We start from the raw sequence: 25765 nt of genomic DNA, 5'->3' as shown, positions 1-25765 counted from the left end.
CAGTGATTCTTTAAAGTCTGAACATCTCCAGAGACAGTAAGCTCTTTGCTTTTTATTGTATTTTTTTTAAATGACACATATTCATTATCATTTTTAGGTGATTCAAGAAATCCAAAAGTATATAGAGAATATGTGAAAGTCCTCTCTTCTACTCCACTCCCTCTTTTTCCCTTCAGAGGCGACCATTGGTAGCTGTTCAATGTATATCCTTTTAGTCATTTTCTTAAGCATTTATGTCAGTGGTTCTCAAGCAGAGCAGTTTTGCCCCCAGGGAACATTTGGCAATGTCTGGAGACATTTTTGATTGTCACAGCTGGGAGTGGGATGCTACTGGCACCTAGTGGGTAGGAGCCAGGGATGCTGCTAAACATCCCACAGCGCATGGGACAGCTCCTCACACACACAAAATTGTCTGGCCTCAAATGTCAATAGTGCCAAGGTTGAGAAACCCTGATTTATACATAGAGATGGAAATGGAGATAAATATATCTTTTCTTCTTAAATAAATAGGATCACATAATCTCTACTTTTCTGTAATCTGCTTTTGCACCATTTGGCATGCTTTCTATGTAGGTACATATATTTCCACTGTATTCTTAACTGCTGCATGACATTCTCTAGTATGGAAATATTGTAATTTATTAAATGATCCCCTATTGGTGGGTGTTTCAGTTGGTTCCAATTTTTTCAATTACATACAATACTGCAATAAACATCTTTGTACACATATCATCCATTAGGTAGATTCCTAGAAAAAAATTACCAAATCAAAGGTTATGTTTATTTTCCCTTTTGATAAATTCTGCCAGATTTCCCTCCCAAAGACTTTATAAATGTATACTTCCATCCACAGTGTTTAAGTGCTGTTTTGGTATACCTTCAGCAACACTTTTATCAATCTTTTAGATTTTTACCAGTCTGATGGGTAAAGAATAATATATAATTGCTGCTTTAATTTGCATTGACCTGACACTATCAAGATTGAGTGAGCATGTCTTTTGGCGATTTAAAATTAATTAATTAGTTAATTAATTGCCTGTTTACTTTTGGCATAATCAAATTTATTATTCTTTTATTTTATGGCTTCTGTGTTTTGGGTCTTGCTGAAGAAGGCCTTTCTTACCCAAAGATGATAAAAACATTCTTCTATACTTTCTTCAAACATTCTTACTGTTTTTTCCTTGTATGTTCATCTCTATTTTTTGTGTTGGGTGTGAGCTGAGGGGGGAAGATGTCTACCTGTTTTTCAAATAGATAAGTAAGTTCTCAATCCAATTTGTAAAATAGTTAATGCTTTCTCCACTGATTAAAAAAATGTCATCTTGGCTGTCTATTCACCTATAATCTCTGTTCCATGGACTTATTTCTACCTGTTCCTGGTCTAATACTATCCTATTTTAAATACATAGTCTATTTTGATATCTGATGTTGTAAGTTCCGTTTCCTGGATTTTTTCCCCCCAAAATATCATTTACTATTCTTGCACATTTTCTCTTCCTTGTGAACTTTTGAATCAGATTGTTAATTTTCATAAATGTTCATTGAGATTTTTATTTGGATTGCTTTGAATTTTATATCTAAGTTTAGGGAGAGTTAGCATCTTTATTAAAATATTTAAAATGTAAATATCTTTTATCTTCTTCAATAAAGATTGTATAGTTTTCACCAACTAGGTCCAATACATTTATTATAGATTTATTCCTAGATATCTTATAATTTTGTTTGCTATTGTGAATGGAATGTTTTTCCTATACCTTTTTTATAATTAACTATTGCTGGAGTATAGGAAAACTATTATTTTTGTTTGTTGATCTTGTATGTGACCCCTTGTTGAACTATCTTACTGGAGCAAATGTTTGTTAGTGCATTTTCCGAAATTTTCTGAGTAGACAATCATACAGTATGAAAATAGTGATACTTTTTTTTGTATTTTGAAAGATTTATACCTCATTTTTTGTTCTTATTGCAAGCTTATTACTTTGTAAGGCTACATGTTTTAAAATTACTTCTTATGTTGAGTCAAAATCTGTTCCGAAATTTTTCTGTCCAGTATTTCCAGTTCAATTTTCTAGAGCTTAAACAGAATGAGGCAAATTCCTCTACAGGATAACCCTTCAAATATTTGAATATATTTATCATGCCCCCCACACTTCTGTTTTCCAGGATAAGCACTCTGGGTCATCTTTTCCTAAATGCACTCCATTTTGTCAATGTCCCTCTCAAAACATAGTGTCCAGAGTGGAAGAGAGTTCAGATATTATCTGACCATTGTAGAATATAGAGAAACTAATTTTATTAATTTGTACACAACATTCTTATCAATGTACTCTGAAATTGCAATGTTAGAGCTAAATGGTTTTAATTATTTTTTGCAAGGGAATCCTTTTATAAATGAAATCTTAGCCAGAATCCTAATCCTTAAAACAGTTAGGAGTGAAGCTTCTCTTGTTGAAATGAAAGGAGGGCAAGAGGTTACAGAACCTTCATCCTTTCAACTTCCTTCTTGTTCCCCAAGGTAGCCCAAGAAGAATCCTGAAGATCTGAAGAACATAGTTTGAAAACCACAAATTGAGTCCAACTTCTTCAGAGAAAAATGTGGCTCAGAGAGGAGAAATGACTTACTGAGGTCACACAGTTACTTAGTGAACTAGGTAGAACTAAACGTGGGTCTCATAACCCCTATTCCAGAGATCTTTTCACTATGTCATACTATTCCTCACTATTAGCCTCCCCACCTAAATGACTCATGTTAACCTTGGGATCAACTAAAATCCTAAGGCTGCTGTTAATGTCCATTTTGCTCCATTTTAGAATTAGTTGAACTTTAGAAATCTAAATGTGGAACTCTGCATTTATTAAATGTATTAAGTATAATCTCTCCTAGAACTCAAAAGAACACTAGAAATCTTTTGTTTTGACCCAGTCTTGCCTTTTAAAAACTTTCTAAATCTCGATTCTGTCATCCACCATCAATCAGTTTCTTTTGGCGGGGTTCTTCAAGTAAAGCTACGACTCATAGGAAAGACAGTCTACCCCCAGTTCTTCAATTTGCCAATAAATGTATAAGTAACACCCAAATTAAAAAACTTCAGACTCATATTTTATGGCATTTCTCCTCCTTTATCTGGAGAACTCCTACACATACACTGAGACCCATTTCAAATGTTACCTCTTTGAAGTGTTACTAAAGCCCCTGTTCCTCATCCTTGAAGCAGAATTGATAGGTCCCATTTCTATAATATAATTTTTTTTAAAGATTTTATTTTTTTCCTTTTTCTCCCCAAAGCCCCCCAGTACATAGTTGTATATTCTTCGTTGTGGGTCCTTCTAGTTGTGGCACGTGGGACGCCGCCTCAGCATGGCTTGATGAGCAGTGCCATGTCCACACCCAGGATTCGAACCAATGAAACACTGGGCCCCCTGCAGTGGAGCGCGCAAACTTAACCACTCAGCCACGGGGCCAGCCCCTCTGTAATATAATTTTAATAACTAACATGCTTGCTCAACTATTTTATGAATTCCTTAAGGATTTTATGTATTCTCTGCATCCCGAGGCCCTCTAGGACGGCAGGTGGACTATGATGACTGCCTACTCAGAAGGACTGTGAGTTCGTGCAGGAACCCAGTGGCAAAGTGTGTTGTGAGGGGTTAATGATTTCTGCCGTGGGTTCAGGAGGGAAGTATTTTGCCAACTCTGGCCCAGGGCATAGTCAGTACTCAAAATATGTTTTTTTAATGTATTTTTATACCCGCTCTCCCAATGTCTAGTAACTTTATCAAAAGAAAAGTTAGCTGGGCATGGCTTGTGTCAACCCTCGTTGGTGTCTACTGATCATAATTTCTCTTGAGTGTTCACAAACAATATTTTAATAACCTTTATTAGATATTTTTCTGGGTATCAGCATCAAGTTAATTATTGGTTTATATTTTCTGAGATATATTTCTTCCCCTTTCAAAAAGTAGGACAACATTTCCTTGTCTTTAGCCTTTTGGCGCCTCTTCCATTTTCCAAGAACTTTCCAGGTGCTGGTGACTCATTTGTAGAAAATGGCCCCTTTCACTCGGCCCTTTCAACAGCATTGTTTGTAATGGTCAGGGGCCATGACTAGGAGAGCTATTTCTTGGAAAAAGTATATTTGAATTGGGCAAATCAGAGGCTGAAGTCAGGATGGCCAATAAATGTGTTATTGACAGAAGCCTGGCCTAGAAAGACAGCCAAGTCTAGGGAGGCAGTTTTCTCTGAACCCTGGCCCAGCAAGCATTTCAGATGGATCTCCCTGTCTCTCTTCCCTTCCCCTTCCCTTGGCTCCATGTCCTCCTTTTGCTGTAGCTTGTCTCCTATGAGCTGAATTTGGACAGCTAAAGTATAACCTCAGCACAAAAATGACCAGAAGAATGCACATCTGCCCTTCAGCTCCGGATGAGGGCCTAGGTCAGTGACTGTTAGTGACAGAGATAATAAGCAAAACAAGAAACAGTTTCAAGAAATTGAAGATATTTGGTTAATAATAGATGTACTTCAAGCTGTATATATGTGAAAAGGGAAGATATCAGCTATGTAGACACACAAAACATGCAGTAAAATGGCAATTCATTGGAATACTAAGAGCAACAGATTTTTTATGAACCTGCCATGTGCCCAGTCCTGTCAAAACACTGGGAAGAGGCTAAAACATGATCCTAAAGATGTTGCAATAATTTAAAAAAATTTTTTTACCTTAATAAGAGAATGATAAATAGTCAGTATCTGGTGTTCATTTTATTTTTAAGGCCTTTTCTGTAACAAGATTTGGAACCAAAATATAAGTGAAGTTTTAAAAAGGCTAACCTTCAATGACCAGACAATGAAATTCATCCAAACTCTGTTCCAACTATGTGTTAGCTAAATGACCCTTGATCTACTGTAAATGTGAAGAAAATGAGATTTAAATGACTGCAGCTTGTCTCCCCACCCAGTGCTGTGGCTTGTTTTGTAGAAGTTGCAACAAGTGTAGTTTGTATTGGGACTGGGAAATCTCATCATGCAGGGTCAGTGCAGCTAAGGTTATTGTCCCTTTGATGCAGATCTTACCACTTATTTGGGTAAGAGGTACAGTGAGAAGTGGGCCTTGGGCCCTCCAAGGGGTTGTCCTGCTGCTGTAAACCATTGAAAGCCTGACTTCTGATCCCAGCAGCGTGTGCAAGGGACAAATGTAAACAGGGTCTGCTTTGCTTTCGGTGGAGAGGTTTGAGTTGAGCTCTTTCCAGGTGGTCACACTGGCTGCCATTTTATACAGTCTATTTCTGTCTTCCTGTACACATCCTTCAATTTGCATTCCTGCTGAAACTTGCCACTAGTCCTGCCTCTCCGAGTGGGAGGTGGAATGGATTTGAAGAGGGGAAAAAAAGAAAGCCGTTTTTGCGAGGAGGGGGAGAATACAGGACTTTCGCAAGCTGTTCCTCCTGGATGTCTTCAGAGAAGCATTTTGTCTCCTGGCCTCCTTGAGGGTTGTCACAAAATGTCTCTTTTAGCACAGACATCACAGACATCAGCCTGACTTCTTTGTGCATTTGACTTTTAGCTGTGTTTAAACCAATTGGGCTCATTAAAAAATAGTGTTTGGCATAACGGGAAGATGAGCTAAAGGAATGTGGAAACAGAACTTAAAAGATGGTTTACATGAAGAGAGGGATTTGAAGGGGTCATCAAAGGCCCTCAAATATTTTTCACCAAATTTTAAGAGATATGGGATGTATGCTATTAGAGCTTTATTTGTTAAAGTTCAGTTATGGTCCTCTCTAGGCATTACCTCCAGCCCTGGGCAGGATGCAGATTAAGCTATGAACACTCTAGCATAAATCAGCTTATCAGAAATTTGTAGTCAACTCATCCTTTCCCAGCAACTAGTTGCTGTCCTTGCCAATATATTGGACTTGGATTATTTCCCCCATTCTTAAGGGAAATTAATTTAATTGTGTAAGTCCACAATCTTAACAGGCTCAAAAAGCAATTGGTATGAGTCAAAACTTGGAATGGCTAAGCAGTTTAGATGATTGTATAAACAACATCCAAAAGGCAATTTTTCAGAGCATTAAATGTAGGTCAGATGCAAGAAGAGAATTAAATTGTGACAGAAGGCACTCAACCAAGAAATTTCCACTAGATTAACAGCTCCATGAGGACAAGAACTGTGTCTTATTCTTTCCATATCTCTAACAGTTACCATGATGGCTGAATTCACATGAGCACACAGTGAATGCTATTCAGTAAGTGAACAAATTCAGAAGAATTTCTTGACTGAAAGATCGATTCTGGAGTATATTACCAAATAATGTTGGAGAGTCCTTTATCGTAGAGATTTTATTTAAAAAAGATAGGTACTACTATGACCATGCTGTGGGAGTAAAGTGCTCTGTAGGGACAGAGAAAGACAGTGGCTTTTCCTTCTGGTACTTGGATGCTGAGACATATAAGATAGTTCATATAAGATTCTCTGTCTCTCTCTCTCTGTCTCTCTGCCTCTGTTTCTGTCTCTTTCTTTGCCAAAACCTGATTTACTTACCAGCATTTCTTGGTCCCATCTTATCTACCTTCATTTCCCCTTAAGTCACACATCTTTTGCAAAGTAATTATAATAATTTGCATTTATATAGCACTAATGCTTTTCAAGGCACTTTCATGTGCATTATCTCCTTTTGTTCTAAATTGAAAAAAAAAAAAACACTATAAGGCAGTCTAAGTAGTATTAGTTCCATTTTTCAGATGAGGAACCTGAGGTGTAGAATGTTCAAGTGACTTGCCCATGATCACATAGCAATGTGTGAATGAACCAAGACTAGAAGCCAGTCCCTTTGCACCAAGTCACCCTGAATCTCAAAATTCAGGAATGGAAGTTTGTTGGGAAAATAACAGTTAGTCCTACTGCCTTCATGGTTATAATTTTCATACTTTTGTTGTTATTTCAAATTCCTTCTTTATATTCCTTTCTAGGCATATGAGACTGACACTTGAGAAATGGCCAAATCAGACATTATCTCAACTGTGGGGGTCTCGATTTATTCTCAGCTTTTTTTTCTTTTTCACACATGAAGTGTATGCTTAACTAAATTTAAAACAACATTGTTTAGGACATCTTTCTGTCTCTACTTAAGCCAGCTGACACAGAAGTCTTCTGAAATGTGCTGCCCCAGAAGGCATCTTCTCTTTCTTTCTTTGCAGTTTTCTTTGACAGTCACAGCAGGAGGACCTCAGGTCCTTGCTGATGTTTCATGAGTCCTTTGCTTCCTGGGACTGGCAGCTTTCTCACACAGTTTCAAGAGGCAGCAGGTCTAGTGTAATTACAAGCGCAAACCCTGTTTGGTGTCCCAGAATGGAATGAGTAAGGCAGTGTTGTACTGAAACCATGGATGAAGTTGGACCTCAGAGCCTGGGAAGGATGCCAGGACTAGAAGAGCCAAGGGCTTTGCAAAAAGCAGAGGTCTAGGCAGGCTATGAGTCATTAACCAGACAAGCAGTTGGACACTAGGAAATAAGCTTCTTATTGGGGTTAAAGCAAGGCCAAAGGTCAAAAACTAAATAGCAAAGGGCAACAGTAACAGCAACAATACCACCCTGGAAAATGAGCTAAATTCTGCCTTAGCCCAGAAGCCCACTGAAATGGAGCTGATTCTAGGAAGTGGCCAGCCTGAGATCCATAGGTGGGAGCAAGGAAGCCATCTTCACAGGTTAGGAGTGGAGACTGTGCTGGTCATAGCAAAGGTAATATCTTGACAGTTGAGAAATGCCCTAGTGCAGGGTTTCACAACCCTGGCACTATTGACATTTTGGTCCAGATAGTTCCTTGTTTTGTGTTGCACAGTTCTGTGCATTGGAGAACATTTGGCAGCATCTCTGGCCTCTACCCACTAGATGTCAGTAGCAGCACCCACTCAAGTTGTGGCGAAAATATCTCCAGATATTGTCCAATGTCCTTTGGGGAGTTAGGGAGAGGCAAAGTGGCCCAAGATTGAGAACCACTGCTCCAGAAGCTATGGATTATGAAAGTTTACTGGTCTTGAGCCCTCTAGGGTTCACTGGCTTCTAAATTACCTTCAGTGCAGGAAATCTAAGGCAGGTGCAGACATCTGCAGTCCCATCCTTCCTAAATGTTCTTTCACTTCTAGTGCCCGGCTCATCTCTTCCATTAGGCAGTATTGCGGTTTCTAAGAACATGGAACCCTCAGAATTTTCCTCAAATCCTACTTAACTGCAAATTCAAGGGTAGATCTGCTCATGGCTTTCATTCTTGATTTACATGCAAATTGGGACAAATGTGAAAATACTTTTTACTTTTGGCAATTGAGTTCTAAAAGACATGTTAGGTTTCTGTTTTCTTATTATTGACCTCGAACTCTCATTTCTTCATTTCCATATCTTTCCTGCTTTCATTCAACCATATCCTTTGCAATGAAAGTATATAGCTGATGAGATAGGACACGCAGAGGTCAGAAACAAAGAAGAAGAGAGGATAGGGAACTTTGACTAGGGCCATTTGTCAAGAACTAGGTCTGAAAATCTCTGCTCTAGAAATTACTTGCAAAGAATATTGTACCCACTTAATCTGTCTTCCAACTTAGCCTGTTTTCATACCACACATCATACTGACCCTTTCTTAAAAATGTAGGGAAGAAGTCTATGCACTTTTGCCCTCATTTTCGCCCTTGTGGTTGATTTTTATGTCTGTCAGAAGTAGAAGTCCTCTGAATGCTTGTTAGAATAGCTTTGTGGACTAAAACATGATGTGGATGAGAGAGGAGAATATAGTGAAAATGGCCCTGGACGAGGAGTCCAAATCCAAGTTCTAGTCTCTGCTTTCTTCTGTATAGACATTTGATCTCGCAAATCACCTTACCCTGGTGAACCTCAGTTTCCTCATGTGCAAAATAGGACTAGCTCTTTGCCTACATGGTAACTACATGTTTCAGATGAGACAATGGAGTGAAAGCAGCATGAAATATGCAAAAATTATATTATTGTTATTGCTTAATTGCAGTTCACACCTCTTCACTTATTCTTGCCCAAATGTCACAGTGTCCACTGGATAGTTGTCATATTCAAGGCTGTAAGAACAGTTCTTTCTCTTGCCTGCAGTGACAGACCTACTCTCCAGACCTTCCTCTCCAGATCAACTCTCTATTTTCTACCCTATTCCATCCTGCTCTGTGCCCTGGGAGTATGACCGATATCAACAGGCTCCACTGTCTTCTGGATTCCAGTTGTGTTTGGCCAGTGGGGAGCACTGGTAGGGAGGATAAGAGTGAGGTTAGGCTATTTATTCCCTGGCACCCTGCCTGAGGGGTTGTTGGACATCCCTTGACTGAAGGTTACAGCTCCTATTACGGAGCTCTTTTCATATAATTTTCATGCTCTCTCCCCACTCTGAGATCTGGTAACTGTTATCTCACCTCTCTTTTTCAGGCCTAAGAGTGGTAATGGACTCCACTAATACTAGTCCTGGAATACTTCAGTATCCCCTGTGGTTTCTTTTATTTTAAATTATTTTATTGATGTCAAATTGGCTTATAATACTGTGTACAATTCAGTCATACATTATTATATTTCAGTTTTCTGTATAGACTGCTTCGTGTTCACCACCAATAGACTAGTTTTTATTTGTTACCGTACATATGTGCCCTTTTACCCCTTTCACCCTCCCCACACAGGTAACCACCAATATGTTCTGCTTATCTATGTGTTTGTTTGTTTGTTTATCTTCCACATATGAGTGAAATCATACAGTATTTGTCGTTCTCTGTATGACTTATTTCACTTAGCCCAGTACCCTCAAGGTCCACCCATGTTGTCTCAAATGGCACAATTTTGTCTTCTTTGTACCTGTCCATACTTTTGTAATCAATCCCCTTTATTGAACTCTACTCAATTTATCCACTCTGAGTGTGTCATGTGTTTCATACTGGGACCCTGACTGCTATACCCACCAAATCTCTTTCTTCTTCCCTGACCTTTACTTTGTAGTAAAATATATGCTTATAAAGGAGGAGACATTATGTAATAAAATGCAATAGGTTTATGGCCATTAGTATTCTGTCCAGTTATATTGAGAATCAGCTCCTAAGCCTATCTCAGAACATCTATAATTGAGATATATGTTCCTAAACAATTGGGTAGTCCATGCTCTTTGTCCTATTCCCCAACCAACCATTGAGGGACATTTAGAGGCCATGACTCTCATGCCTACCCTCTCCCACAAAGTTCATATCCTTACTAAATTCCAGCAACCTGGGAGGCAACTGTCTGATGTACACTACAGTCTCTGGTTTGCTGTAAATCAGTTTGCACCCCTTTGCTTCCCTTGGACTCACTTTGCAGAAAATGAGCTTACATCCTTTTGCTTCCCTTGGACTTGAGTCTCAGGAAGCCTGGGAAGGGGGTACAGTTAAGCCTCTGGGATTCCACGACAGCTGCCAGCATTCTGGCCCTGGTGTCTCTTCTCATTAACTGTGTCCAACCTGGAATGTTTCATAGACTGTCAGAGCTAGAAGAGACCTCAGAAATCAACTAGTCCAGGGGTTCTTAGCTTAGGATGTATAGATGGGCTTCAGGGAAATCCTTAAACCCCCTAAATTATATGGAAAATTAGCTATCTATGTGCACATATACATTTTTTTCTGGGGAGAAGGTCCATAGCTTTCATCAAATTCTCAAAAAGGCTTGTGACACAAAAATACATAGACCTCAAAAGGCTCTCAGCCAGCACCCATACCTTACAGAAGACTAAACTGAGGCCCAGAGAGAAAGCAACTTATCCAAATTCCACAGTAAGTCAGTGGCGGGGTTTAACCTAGAATCAAGGTAGCTGTTAACTTCCGTTTTTTTTTTTTTTTTAACAAAGCTTTCCTTTCTCTACTGAATTCCAAAGCGATACTCCCACTATACTTTGTGCATAGCAGACATCAGATAACTGTTAAACGCAACTGGTAACTGCAATGGGCCCTACAAGCACACACTCTTATTTTAATTAACCCTGCTAAACAGAATCTGGAGTTGCGTGGGGCTCAGGGCCAACCTTCGAGCTTAGTGGTGCCAAGGGATCAAGCAGGGTTTTTCCACCCCAGTTCTCTCTGATGAATGGAGTTCTGTCTCGTCCCTCTTTCTCTGAGCCAACTTTTCCCCAGGGCCCTGTGAGGGGCAGGTGTTGGTCCTGGGCATGGACTCAGCAGCCCAACTCCAGCGCCTCTGCAGCTGTTCTCATCCCTGTGAGGCCCCCAGTGGGAGCTGACACAGAGACTCTTGGAAAATGGCAAAGAAAGGCTAAGGAAAAAACACTCTTGAGCAGTGAGGGATTGCCAGGCTTCCAGGGGAGCTGGCGCTGCCTAGCTCAGGTTATTAAATCACAACTAGCTCCTGGTAAAATATGGTAGAAAATCTTATTCCTTCCCATCTCTTCTTCTATGCCTCTCTTTCCCAGGTCACAAGTATTTTCACACTACCCAGAGTCCCCTACTGTATTTCCTTACCCTGGTCTCCTCATCTAGGAAATAAGCACCTTTGCTGTATAACTTAGGTACCCAGTGTGTCAGAGTTAAAGAAGCAGTTTTGCGTTCTAGTATCAGCTCTGTAACTAACTAGCAATGTGTTCTTATACAAGTCATTTAACCTTGATGGGCTTTCATGCTTCATTTATAGAAAATGGGGCTAATGAACCAAATGAGGTAATGGAAGTGAGATCACCTGACGAACACAAAACAACAAAAGCTATGTGGGGTCATTATGATCTTTCACCCTTCAAAGATCAATTATTTTAAAAGTTGAAAAGAATCACTTTGATGGCCAATGGCCCAACTGAGATCTGGCTGCCTAGATTTCCTAGATTTTAGTCTCACTGGGTTTTCTGGGGGAAATTCTAGAATGACCTGGGAAGGAGAGTCACTATAGGCTGTGAGGCTAGGAAGACCAGTGGAAGAAATCAGTTGACAGAAACATGATCTATTCCTGAGTTTCTTGTGATACTTTACATCCTAGAGACCTAGAGAAGAGCTTCCAGGGAACAGCCACTCTTCACCTTCACTTCTTCACTCTTCAGACAAGGAAGAAGAGAGACCCAATCAGCTCTAGTGCTAGAGGTTCAGAGTAAGTTAGCTTCAATAAGACTTACCATAGGAAAAGGTAGACTAACTTTCAGAAGGGCAGAGAATTCCTAGAAGGTAGCACAAGATAGTGAGAACAGAATATCAATCCCTCCCTCCACAATCAGCCAGTCAACACTGTTTGTTAAGGCCCTGGAATGGGTCACGTGCTGAAGCTAAGCACCATGAGGCAAGACAAAAGAAATCAGAGACATAGTGCCATCAAAAAATGAATGCTTTGAGCCAGCCCTGATGGCCTAGTGGTTAAAGTGCAACATGCTCTGCTTCATTGGCCTAGGTTCAGTTCTCAGGTACAGGACTACACCACTTGTCTGTCAGTAGCCATGCTGTGGTGGCAGTTCACATAGAAGAACCAGAAGAACTTACAACTATACACAACTATGTACTGGGGCTTGGGGGGCAAGGAGGAAGAAAAAAAGAGGAAGATTGGCAAAAATGTTAGCTTAGGGCAAATCTTCCCCTGCAAAAAACAAGAAAGAAAGAAAGAAAGAAATGGATGCTTTGATGGATGAAAGAGGGAGAAAGGGAAAAACTTTTCTCCCTTGGGGCAACTAAGGTGCTTAAAGAAATGGTCTTTTCTGGGGGAGGGGGTTGACACTGTACTGTTTTTATGCAAATAATTGGAAAACGAATAGATCCAGAATTTAGCATGGAAGTCACTCTTTATCTTTTATGACTATCCTCCAAGATACAGTGCAGAGGACAGCCATCACTAGTAGTCTAGAATAACCTTATCATACTGTAATATCCTTAATTATGGAACTAAGATTTGAATATTATGGTTCTTAGATTCTTCTTATTCTTGCTATTACAGATGATAATATTTTTAAAATATTTGACCTTCTACACTTGAACTTAGTGTGGATACAATGGTGAACAAGACAAATGAGAGCTCTACTCTCTTGGTGCTTATATGGCAGGAGTGGTGGTTCTGGTTTAGATAGGGAGACAAGGGAGATCTCTCTGAATAGGTGAAATTTGACTTCTGCTTCTGCAATATGGCAGATTAAGTATTCTAAAAAACTTCCCTGCTACAATACAACTAAATCCTGAGCAAATTATAACAAACTTGTCTTTTACATTTCTCTTTTTTTAACAGCTTTATTGATAAACAATTCACCCATTTGAAGTCTATAATCCAATGGTTTTTGGCATATTACATTATTAGTGTTTTGTTTGTTTGTTTGTTTTTGAGGAAGATTAGCCCTGAGCTAACTGCTGCCAGTCCTCCTCTTTTTGCTGAGGAAGACTGGCCCTGAGCTAACATCCGTGCCCATCTTCCTCTACTTTATATGTGGGACGCCTGTCACAGCATGGCTTGCTGAGCGGTGCCATGTCCGCACCCTGGATCCGACCTGGCAAACCCTGGGCCGCCATAGCAGAACGTGTGCACTTAACCACTGCACCATGGGGCCAGCCCCCCATTATTAGTGTTTTTAAAATATAACACAAAAATTTTCATTTTAACCATTTTATATGTGCAATTCAGTTACATTAATTATTCACAATGTTGTTCAACCATCACTATTACCTAGTTTGAGAACATTTTCATCACCCTACACAGAAACTCTGTAAACTGTTAAGCAATAACTCCCCAATTCCCCTTTCCCCTAGCCTCTGGTAACCTGTCATCTACTTTGTGTCTCAATGATTTTATCTATTCTAGATATTTCATATAAGAGGAATCATACAATACTTGTCCTTTTGTGCTTGGTTTTTTCACTTAGCAAAGTGTTTTCAAAGTCCAGGTTGCATGTATCAGAACTGCATTCCTTTTATGGTTGAATTGTGTGAATGCAATGAATACAATATGACTCCATTGTATGTATAGACCACATTTTGTTTATCCATTCATCTGTTGATGGACAGTTAGTTTGCTTCTACCTTTGGGCTAATAATGATAATAATTATGATGATTAAATTATTAATTAATTAATTATTGATTTTAGTTAATAATTAAATTTTTATGATAATTTTGAATAATGCTGTAATGAACATTGCATACAAGTATCTATTTGAGTCCCTGCTTTCAATTCTTTTGTGTCTATATCTAAAAGTAGAATTGCTGGGTCTTATGGTGTGATATTGTGATTTATAATAAAAAATATATATTTGGTCTTTGTCCCCATTTCTGGCACAGAGCTCCTGAAATCCTTGGAATTTCCTTAGTGAGGAGAGGGATAAGGTGTCCTTTGTTGTGTTAATTAGGTGACTTTTGGAAAGCACCTAAGGATGGAAACAGGTTGCCAGGAGAATCAACCATGTGATTAGAGTTAAGAGCGTTGGAACTTTCAGTACCACTCTCAGGCCTAAGGGGAGGGGAGAGCAGCTGGAGATTGAATGGATCGCCAATGGCCAATGGTTTAATCAATCGTGCCTATGTAATGAAGCCTCCATAAAAACTCAAAAGGAGAGGGTTTGGAGAGCTTCTGGATTGGTGAACACGTGGAGATTTGGGGAGAGTGATGCACTCAGAGAGGGCATGGAAGCTCCTTGCCCTTTCCCTATACATCTCTTCCATCCAGCTGTTCTTGAGTTGTATCCTTTTATAATAAAGCAGTAATCTAGTGAATAAATGGGTTTCCTGAGTTCTGTGAGCTGCTCTAACAAATTTATTGAACCCAAGGAGAAGGTCATGGGAACCTCTGATTTATAGCTAGCCACTCAGAAATACAGGTGATAACCTGGACTTACGATTAACATCTGAAGTGGAGGGGTAGGGGTGGAACTGAGCCCTTAACCTGTGGGATCTGACGCTACCTCCAGGTAGATAGTATCAGAATTGAATTCAATTGTAGGACACCCTGTTGTTGTCTGAGAATTGCTTGGACAGACCTACACATTGGAATTGGTGAGCAGAACCTTTTAGTTGGTGTCAGTGAAGTGGAATTTGCTAGAACAGCCCTGGCTCATGGAAACAGGTGATTTGGGAAGAGAAAGGATGAAGGGGTGGGAGATGAGGAAACTTTGATTCTGGAGTGGCCACGTAGTCACCCATGATGTGGAACAGCAGCTGTGCTGCACTCAGTTACTAAAGGTAAGAGTCACCAGTGGAGTTTAGAGATGGATCTAACTCCTGGAGAGTTGGTTCACTGGATGCATAAGGAAATGTAAATTAATAAGAGAAAGGCAAAATATTCAATCTCTTGGTTATTTTTATCTATAATAGATAAACTAAAAGATAATAGTGTGTCAGACCTTGATGCTATACCAAACAGATTTCAGTGAGTCTGAGCTTTGGCCACTATCTTGAGACCTGCCCCCCAAAGTAAAAATAGCACAGGGACAACAGAAAATACCTTCAAGACCCATGGTCACCAAAAAGTTAGTCAATGTGGTGGGAGGGCAAAACCAAGGAACTACTGAAACAATGAGTATAGTGTGAAGGAAAGGTTTCATTTTGTAGATCAATATCATTGGCTTCCTGAGGACCTTTACTGAAATGGGTTGTGAGACTAAGCAACTTGGGGCCTGTGTCTTTGGTTTTGAATGTTGCAGAGTGGAAGAGTGTGTTTGCGTTAATACAGGACCCACAGCTCACTATGGAATAACATGAATAGCTATATGTGATCCAGACATACAGGAGGTTATTCCCCAGGAAACAGCTAGCCTGGTGGTCTGGATAAAAGCCAAAGTAAGGCCTGTTTATCCTGAGAAGGGGGACTGTCCATCTCCTTCTAATGCCATGTGGAACACCCTAGATGAAGCAGCTGATATGCTTCATATGCAAGCCATGTGGGACTGGCTTTATGATTGTTACCAAGCAAAGACTCACCTGATGTACATAAAGAGCCAATTATTACGGCATCAGCCTTTGGGAAAAGAAAAATAGCTCTATTTGCAAGATTGATCTGCAAGAAGACAGGAGGCATATGCTCTCAGATTTGTCTCCCTGATCCAGGATTTGGGGCAAAATTTATGGGATGAAGGGCAGGGTGGTCTGAAGTGTGGAGATAGATGATTGGCGTTAAGGAGAAGTGAGGTAATTGATGATCTGCACAACCATAGTCAAGCCCTCATCGCTTTTCATAGGATGCATGTTCACAAAATGGTGGTGTTGGCATGATCTGAGGGTAGAGTTTTCAGCCCTTTGACATAAAAAGGGTCACTTATTGGGCATTTGCACAGGCCCAGTTAATTGATTGGTGGTCTCAACTGGCCTGAACTGGACAAGGGGTCTCAGTTCCTGAAAAACAACTCTTAATTACTCTATTGATAAGATGAAGTCAGTTTGGACTGGTCCTAGAGGGACCATGGTTAAGTGATGCCCAGGATATTCACCTGCTGAATATGCCTGTTACCCAAGTCATGGTAAGTGCTATGGTTAAGGGGGCCCTTTACACATGGGCACCCCATGTAACCTTACTGCTGCAAAACCAAGGGACAGTTTGGGAAGCCTTACCGAATTTGCTCTCTCAGCTTCCCCTTATGGGTTTTACAGATGCTGATAAGAAATATTAGGTTAATTAACAAGGGAATGGGGAGAGGTCAAGAGGAAAGTCAAGGGACTCTTTCCAACAAGGTGGAAATTTTAAAACAGTTATTGAGAAATAAGTAAGTAAATCAAGTATTGACAAGAGCAAAACAGAGAGGAAACAGAAGGGATAGTTACAGGACTCGCCACAGAAGGGTGGAAATCTTTAGTTGGTTACTAAGAACTGAGATGAGTAAAATGGACATTGATGGCCTTCAAAGGTTTTCATACAGCACTACCAAAGTTTGGAAAGGCTAAAGAGTCCCCCAACATTAAGGGACTCCAAGCAAGTCTGCTCTATTTACCCAAATTTCTTAGGAATTTAACCTCTGATTTATAGCCCATAGGTCGGAAGTACAGGTAACAACCTGGACTTGTGACTGGCATCTTAAGTCCAAGGAGGGGAGTCACAGGAACCTCCAATCTGTAGCCAATTTGTCAGAGGTACAAGGAACAAGTTGGACTTGTGACTGGCATCTGAGGAGGGGGCAGTCTTGTATGATGAATGCTTGTAGGATAACCTGTGGGATCTGAGCCTATCTCCGGATAGATAATGTCAGACTTGAGTTGAATTGTAGAACACCCTGGTGATGTTGGAGCATTGCTTTATTGGCGGTGTGGAGAAATCCCACCCTCACCCCCACATGTTGAAATTGAATCCAGGAACCCAAGTAGATGGTAATTCTAGGTTTAGCTTTTTCAGAAACTTGCAGCAAGCATTTTTAAGTGCTTTTCTAAGCTTGCAGAAAAGAAAGGCAGGAGAGGGAAGACGAACCAGAAGTTGAAACCAGAGCAGCAAGCAGTATGTAAAAGCTTGAACTTCCCTGGAGGCAAAACCCCAGCATTTTGGATATTAACAGAAATGCAGGGCACACAAGGTCCTTAAAAAGTGAGAGATCTGAAGCTGCCGGCTTCACATTATGCTAGGACTCTTAAAAGGGGATACACTAGAAACCTACCTGTAAATGTATTTTTCTCTGTCATGACTCCAGATGGGAAACAAAATAAACACGGGCACTGCTTTTACTGCTTATGTAGCTGCTGCTGCTGCAAGTATTCCCTTGAGAGTTTGCAACCCAAAGCTTTCTCTAACACAGGTCTGGAGTTCAAATTTATACTACCTGTGTCACAAGGGAACTACAGCTGAGAAAAGGTGGCCCCACATGTTAGTACCCCCTGGCACCTGGCAGAAGCAAATTCACATCTTTTTGGGAGGAAAGCCCTAACATGGAACCCTCAGGATTCCCAAAGATTTAGTTCAACTATATATGAGCTCACATTAAAAAAAAATTATCAAACACACAAGGAAACAAGCCACCATAAGGGAAAGTTAGCATAAACAAGAGACTTGGATTCCTAAGGACTTCAGATATTAGAATATCAAATACAGGACATAAAATAACTTAAATGGATTGTTTACAGAAACAAAACATGTAATCAAAATAGGATAAGAAAAAGAAACTATTAGCTATGACCAGGCAAATTTGGGTAAAAAATGAAGAATTCCTAAAAATTAAAATTATAATCATTGAAATTTGAAGCTCAATGAGTGGGTTAAACAGCAAATTCAACACATCTGAAGAGAGAGAGAGTGAACTGGCAGATTTGAAGATATTTTCCAGAATGTAGCACCAAGAGATAAGAAGATGGAAAATATAAAGGTGAGGTTGAGACACAGAAGATAGAAGGGAAAAATCTAACATGTGCCTAATTTTAAAATGACCCCAGAAGAAAGGCCTGAGATGTAACAAGAAATGCTGAGAAAATAAACTACTAAATACGTAGATAAATCTAGACAATATTGACTATATAACATAAAATAATAATAACTAATTTGTGGGGTTAAATAAAAGAATTAAAATTCTAAGCAACAATGGCATGTAAGTTGAGGGTCGCTCAGACTTAAATATGTGATGCTTTAGATTTGATTGTGAAGAGGCAGCTAGCCCTGTGAATATCTGGGAAGAGTATCTTCTAGGTAGAGAGAGCTGCAAGAGTGAAGGCCCCGAAGCAGGAAAGGTCTTGATGTGTTTGAGCAGCAGAAAGAGGGCCAGTGTGACTAGAGCGAGCTAGCAAACGTGGTATAAGAGATTGGATAATACAGAGCCAAGATAAAAAGTTCAGATTTTATTCTATCTGTTATGGGCAGGCTTTGGAGAATTTTAAGCAGAGGAGTGATATGCCTGATGAAAATGGTAAAGTACTACTCTGACTGCAGTATGGAGAACAGTATGAGTGACTGTGAAGAGGGTGGTGGGAGTGTGCTGCCAAGAGTGGACATTTAGAGACCGGTTATGTTACTACTGTATTATATCTTAGACTGGGACACTGACAATGGAGAAGGAAATATGTGACTTCTTGTAAAAGATGGCTCCCAGGTTTCTGGTTTGCACAATTATGGGAATTGTGGTACCATTTATGGAGATGAGGAAAGCTGGAGGGAAGTAGGATTTGGAAAGGGAGAAATAAGAGTTTAGTTGTGGGCATATTAAATTTGGGATGCCTATCAGATAACCAAGTGGAGCTATCAAGCAGGCAGTTGAATATATGAGTCTAGACTTCAGGGATAACAAGGGCCTGGAGATAGCAATGCGTGACTCATCAGTATGTAGATAGTATGTAAAGCCTTGGGACTGGATATGATCACCTAGTAAATAAATGTAAATGAAAAGGAGAGGTCTGAGAACTGAGCACTGAGGCTGTCAAATGTTGAGCAGTCTGGAAGAGGAAGACAATCCAGCAAAGGAGATTGAGGTAGGAGGAAATCCAGGGGGCTGTGGTGTCCCAGAAGCCAAGAGGGGCAAGTATTTAAGGAGGATGCTGAGCTTACATCCAGTGTTGCTGAGAGGTTGAGTAAGATGAAGCCAGAGAAGTGACCATGAGATTTGACAACATAGAAATCACTGTTGACCTTGACAAGAGCAGCCTTGCTGGAGTGAAGGGGATGGAAGCCTGACTGGATTGGGTTGAGAGAAGAATTGGAGGTGTGGAAGAGAACATAAGATACTATAAATGTGGAAGTGTTTTGAAAACAGTAAAAATATTTTACAAATGCAAGTGGCATTGCTATTATTTCACCAGAGATTTTAGGGAAGTTTAAGACATTGAATAAAGAGCGCTGTGCCAATAGAGGCACTGCAAGACCAAGGAGCTGTTTGCCCAGGCAAAAGTGTCATGAAAAATCCACAAGTAAGACTTCAAGATAACTCCAGGAAAACAAGTTTGATAAGAAAGCCAGGGTTGTCTCAGAAACATTGTCTCAGCTCACCGAGCCAGCCCTGTGCCAACCTCCAACTGGAGCCCATCCAGGGCTGGCAGGCAGGAAATATTCCAGAATGAGAGTAGCAGTAGTTTGGCAAAAGCCTCATCCGTAATACTTACTGAATCTTTCATTAACTCATTTCGTGAAGCTTGCCAGCCACTCTCTGTGGGCAGGGCACACTGTTGGCAAGACTAGGAAATCAGTGTGGTTTGTCTTCCTTGCCACAAGGTTCCCTCTTCTTCACCACTGGGGTCACTCCTCTCCCCATAGACACTCTCTGCCCTTCTCTTCACCCTGAATTCCACCAGCAGGCAGTTGTATGTTTTGTCTGTGCAGAAGGCTGGCAGATGGGTCTGGGCAATTATGCTCTGGAGAGTTAGAATCCCTGTGACTATAGTTGACAAGATGCAGTTCTTTTTTCTCGGGCTATTTTAAAAAGGCATGTTCCTGCTTCTCTACTTTTATTTATGCAGTTACCCAGCATACCCTTTACTCCTATCTCCATCAACCTATATCCCACACATCCTTCAAGACTCAGATTTTGTGTCATCTCTGTGCAGTCTTCCCCAGTTCTCATGCTTAGAATTATTCTCTTTGTCTTCTGCACTCCCCTTGCTCCTTGGGCCTCTATAATAGTGCTAACAACAGTCTGCCTTATATTCTAACTATTGAAGACAGGGGCCTTTTATTGTACGTTTCTGTATCTCTCACATGGTTCCTTTGCCATAGTTAAGTGCTTAATGAATGAATATTAGTGGAATTGAACTTAAAATATTTTGCATGTTGAAAGTGAATCTCATAGATGTACAAGCAAGACCTAACTTCCCAAGATAACATTTCTTTCTGAGCAATTAGTGAAATGTAGAATCTACCAGCAGCAGGCACGTACAAGAACTAACTGCCAGCATCTGTAATATATGGATGGAGAATCTAATCAAGCTGAAATGAAGTTGCAGAGTGAATTTTCCATTTGCAGCTAATAGACTCAAACTGCTCCCACATACGGATCCGTTGTCTCCATTTCCCCATTTGTACTGCGACATTTAAGACACTGGATGGCCCATGTGATCTACTGTTCATGCTAACGCACGACCAAGCCAGCTTCTCTTCCCCCAATACCTGCTTTTTTTTTAAAGGAAGAACATTGAGTTAATGGTTCAATGTTAATGTGAGTTGATTTTATTGATTTTGTGCTGGCAGTTGATTAATTACAATGACAAGTGTCATGCTTTTGTGTTCTTACCTCTGATTTAAATACCCAAGTGTGACTCATACAAAAGCTGATGTCAGCAAGACCCTTGATCTCAGAGGATGCTGTAAGTGGTATCTTAATTATTATTTTTCCACTTCTGTTGCCACCTTGTGACACAAATTTTATCTCAAAAAACAAACTTGCAAAATTGTACATTTGCAACGTAAGCTAAGGTGGAATTTGTGTCATGTTACCTCCGTGGAATTTTAAAAAGCAGGTGTGAGTGTGAGTTTCATTTGGAAATTATTTCTTAACTCCATTCTTCTCTTCCTTCTCTTCCTTTTATTTTTTTTTGGTTCTCCTCCTTTTTTTTCTTCTTCCTTGTTCTTCTTTTTCTCCTTGTCCTCCTTCTCTACTGCACACTGTTGCCAGTTATAGTAATGAATAGAAGTTTTCTTGTCCATAGACTAAAACATGATCCATAAAGATGCTTTCCTTTTTCAATCCAGTAAAATGTTCTAATGCATATCAGGCATTGATTAGGACAAGTGGGGACTCTCCTGTCTAGGCTATATACAAGCCTTTGAAGTCAGGACTTTAGGAAGGCATGTTCTCTCAGGTAATTGAATTGTTTTGTCCTGAATTGAATCAAGACACGTGAGTGCTAGTCTCAACTCTGCCGTGAGCCATTTGTTCATCCTTGGGCCACTTTGATTCTCTGGGTTTTGGGTTCCTCATATTTAAGACGGATAGCTTTCTATTTTCCCAAATCTGTAACAAAAAAGGGAGGGCTATTGTGTTTCAATATCCAAGGCATTTGGGAAAGCTGGGTATCCACATGTGCAATGTGAATTTGTCTACATTTGGGAACCAGTAAAATGTAGGGTGGGATCACACGAGAAACCCGATGCTGAACAGCTGGATTGCAAAATGAATGTTTGAAGCCAGCCACACCATTGTGAGTTTGTCAGAAGCATAGGGAGCTTTGCCTTTCTTAGAAGTTCCCCAAAGGAGAGGTTATCCAAAGGCTTTTCCTAAAGCCTGGGTGGAGGCAGAGAGGCTTGGGGTTGGAGAAGGGTAGGTCATTGTAACAGCAACCCCCAAAGCAATTTGTGAAGGTTTTCTTGTCCTACAATAGGATATCATGGCATGGCACTGCGATGGCTGCTTTTGAACTTTTGGGTTTTCTTCTAGGGAAGCAATTTCCACCAATATCTCCAAAATGAGTGGTGCCTTTTGGGGAAGAGTTGCTATTTGAAGTATTTGCTGAATTCTTTTTATGGCTACTAGTTGGTTGAAGTTTTCTATTTCTTTTTGAGCTAATTTCATTGTTTAGGTTTTCCTTTGAAAATCATGTATTTCATCTAAGTTTTCAAACTAGTTAGCATAGTTATGCAAAGAATAACTTCTGAATCCACAGTCATTGTTCCTTTCTTCTTCCTGAATTTGTGTATTTGTGTTACCTTTCAGAACTTTTGAATGCTAGTTCCTGTTGTCTGCCATGATTGATATCTTCTTTCTTCTTCCTACTTTTCTGCCTTTGTATATTCTTACAAAGCCTCCTTCTTATTTTCTTTACATTCGGTTGAGGCAAAAATAGCTCTGGCTAAATTCTCACTATATGATAGGCACTCTACCAGGAACCATAGTGAGATATATATAGGGAGAGGTAAACTTGGTCTTTATATTTAGGAAACCTGTGATCTAATGGAAAGGACTAAGCGAGTACTCGTGAAAATACAGGCAGGTCTTGAAACAAAGTGTTAAATCCCAGAGTCCATTAGTGGAGGGACACCCAAGGGCGAGGCTTCCCTCACTCATGACCAAAACTAAAGGCAGCCAATCAGGGTCAGGGGCAGCCTTGAACACAAGGGCATGACAGAGATCTTTAGGGTGAAGGAGGTATCGGGGGTAAACAATTTAGAGACGCACAATGTTTCAAAGTTAGGGGCTACAGATTTTATTGAGTCAAGATCCAAGATGTCGGTGTGAGTCTGCAGCAGGGTTCAAAGGCATATAGCCTCTGTTATTGGATCTGCTACCAAAACAACATGCCAGCCAGTCACTAGGTCACTTGGATATGCTGCTAATGGCACCTAAAGATACTCCTACCCTAGCGCTCATGACACTACATGGAAATGCTCTGTTTCCATGTATCTGACTCCATCAGATTGTGAGCTCCATGAAGTCATGGCCTAAGTCTTGTTCATCTTTGTCTCCCCAGTGCCTGAACTATATGTAAGTGCTTTGTATTACTGAGCGGCCAAAAGCAAAATCTTTGGAGTCAGATAGATCTGCATTTGTTTTGGCTTCGTTGCTTACCACCTGAGTAATTTACTTATTGTCTCTGGGTCTCAGTTTTCTCATCTGTGAAATAGTGATGACAATGCTGCCAACTTCTAGGATTTGTTGTGAGAGTGTGAGAGTAAAATGAGATGACATATTTGGAAGTAATTAGCAGAGTGCCTGTCACAGAGCAAGCATTCAATTAGTGGTAGCTCTGATTGTTGTTACATGATTGTGGAGTGAATGGATGATGGATGAGTGGGCTGAAGAAGGATGTTGGCCTATTTGATGAGGTCAGGACAAAGGGCTGGGAAGAGACTTAATAGGAGTGACTCTGGTAGTCCTGCAAGTCTCCCTCTCTTCTCTTGGCATCTCTCTTTTTTTTTTTTTTTTTTTTTTTGAGGGAGATCACCCCTGAGCTAACATCTGCTGCCAATCCTCCTCTTTTTGCTGAGGAAGACTGGCCCTGTGCTAACATCCGTGCCCATCTTCCTCTACTTTATATGTGAGACGCCTACCACAGCATGACTTGTCAAGCGGTGCCATGTCCGCACCCGGGATCCGAACCGGCGAACCCCGGGCCGCCAAAGGGGAACGTGCGCACTTAACTGTTGTGCCACCAGGCCGGCCCTCTTGGCATCTCTTAGATGATGGACAGGCTGAGACAACAGAGATAATCTTTATGTATCTCTTGCTTTGTATAAGGCTTACAATCATGTTGGCTGGGGGAACAGGATTGAATAGACTCTGGGTGGGGGATGTTATTAATATAAACATTTTTCAAATGTAACATATTGCTCCCTGCACCCAGCAAGCTGTTGTTAGTTTGTGAGCACTGTGCCTTTGGAAAGCCATTGCTGGCAGCTTGAATGGGTAGCTTAGAACAATTAGAAGCTTTGAACACTTTCAAGCTAAGGATTGGAATAAGAATGTTTTGACTCTATGGTTTCTCCTGGGGTTTCCCTAATGTGCTGGACTAATAATCAAATGTAATTAGGAAAGCTGAGAAGTGGGGAGACTGCAAGGACCAGCATACTTTCCCAGGGACCCTCATTTCTTTGTGCAGAAAAGGAGTTAGGGAGACTGTCTCTCTATTGTGGAGAAGCAGGAATGCAGAGGGCACTAGAGGGCGGGAAGGATCCTGGGAACATGGCTTCACCAGCAGAGCCTCAAGCTTATGGGGACCCGTTGCTCTTGATTAAGTTTTAAGTGCTTAAGATAGTTTTCCCCTCCTGTTCTTCAGGGAGGAATGGTATTCTGGGCCACTACCAGGTTCTTAGTCTATTTTTACCAAAAGTCCAATTTTTGTGAGTCCAAAGCAGTTAAGAACTGGTATCCTTCTTTCAAAACTCATGAAAATGAAGAGAGAAACTTCCATGTCTCAGTTAGCTACAGATTCTATCCACCGCATGCCGCAGATCTTTCTTATCTGCCTTGGCCTACACCCCTGGCCCCAGAGTTGGACTAGGAGCGCTCTGTCTTTGAGGTTCTGAGAAAAGGTGACATTTGGAGGGCCACCTGCTGCTGACTTTTATTCGGAGGGGGGCATTCCATTTGTACATGGTCTGGAAGTTACTCTTTTTTGAAATTAAAAAGAAAATTTTTTTAAACTTTTTAAACTTTAAAAAAAATTTTTTTTAAAGATTTTATTTTTCCTTTTCTCCCCAAAACACCCCAGTACATAGTTGCATATTTTTAGTTGTGGGTCCTTCTAGTTGTGGCATGTGGGACACCGCCTCAGCATGGCCTGATGAGCGGTACCGTGTCCACGCCCAGGATCCTAACCGGTGAAACCCTGGGCCGCCAAAGCGGAGCGTGCGAACTTAACCACTCGGCCACAAGGGCTGGCCCCTCGAAATTACTCTTGATGCAATGGAAGCAAGACTATCACATATGAAACATGGCACTCAGTATATCTTTACTCACTAGAAGCCATGGTGCAGACTATGAGCCTGGTATTTTGAGAAAAAGGAGATCCTTGGGGGCTAGAAGTGATGGCCCATATGTGAAGCTTTTTGCCCCTGCCAACATGGTGTGAAGTTCGTTGTCACAAGACCATCAAGTGTCCATCCAATTTTTCTGCTTTCTCTGTAGGTAACCTGTCTCCATGATTTCTTTGGTGATGACGATGTGTTTATTGCCTGTGGTCCTGAAAAATTTCGCTATGCACAGGATGACTTTTCTCTGGATGAAAATGGTAAGCTCAACCACTGAATTTTATTGCTCCATTGTTCTCCCTCCTTCCATCCCTTAGGATTTCCTTGGGTTCATATGGCCTGATGAACATCCATACATGGTCCCTCAGGGGCAAATATTGTTAGTCTTTCTCCTTTATATTTGTATACATGAGTCAATAAGTGAAAGGTTGATTGGATGTCCCAGAAGCCCAGCCTTCAAACTCAATAAAACACGCTGTCTTCCCCAA

At 40.6% G+C, this 25765-nt stretch overlaps 1 protein-coding gene across 4 annotated transcripts in view; it reads left to right on the top strand.

Moving 5' to 3' along the window:
• The window catches only part of DCX (doublecortin), a 363420-nt gene that overhangs the window by 301166 nt on the left and 36489 nt on the right, over window positions 1-25765 (top strand). For all 4 annotated transcript variants that reach the window (XM_070503023.1, XM_070503022.1, XM_070503024.1 and 1 more), the window contains one exon: window positions 25435-25537. In XM_070503023.1, coding sequence (XP_070359124.1) covers window positions 25435-25537 — 103 coding nt within the window. The remainder of the gene's footprint in view (window positions 1-25434; window positions 25538-25765) is intronic.

Source organism: Equus asinus, chromosome X (genome assembly GCF_041296235.1).
Source record: "Equus asinus isolate D_3611 breed Donkey chromosome X, EquAss-T2T_v2, whole genome shotgun sequence".
Lineage (NCBI taxonomy): Eukaryota > Metazoa > Chordata > Mammalia > Perissodactyla > Equidae > Equus > Equus asinus.
Note: the sequence above shows the minus strand (reverse complement) of the source record. Positions and strands in the feature narration are given on the sequence as shown.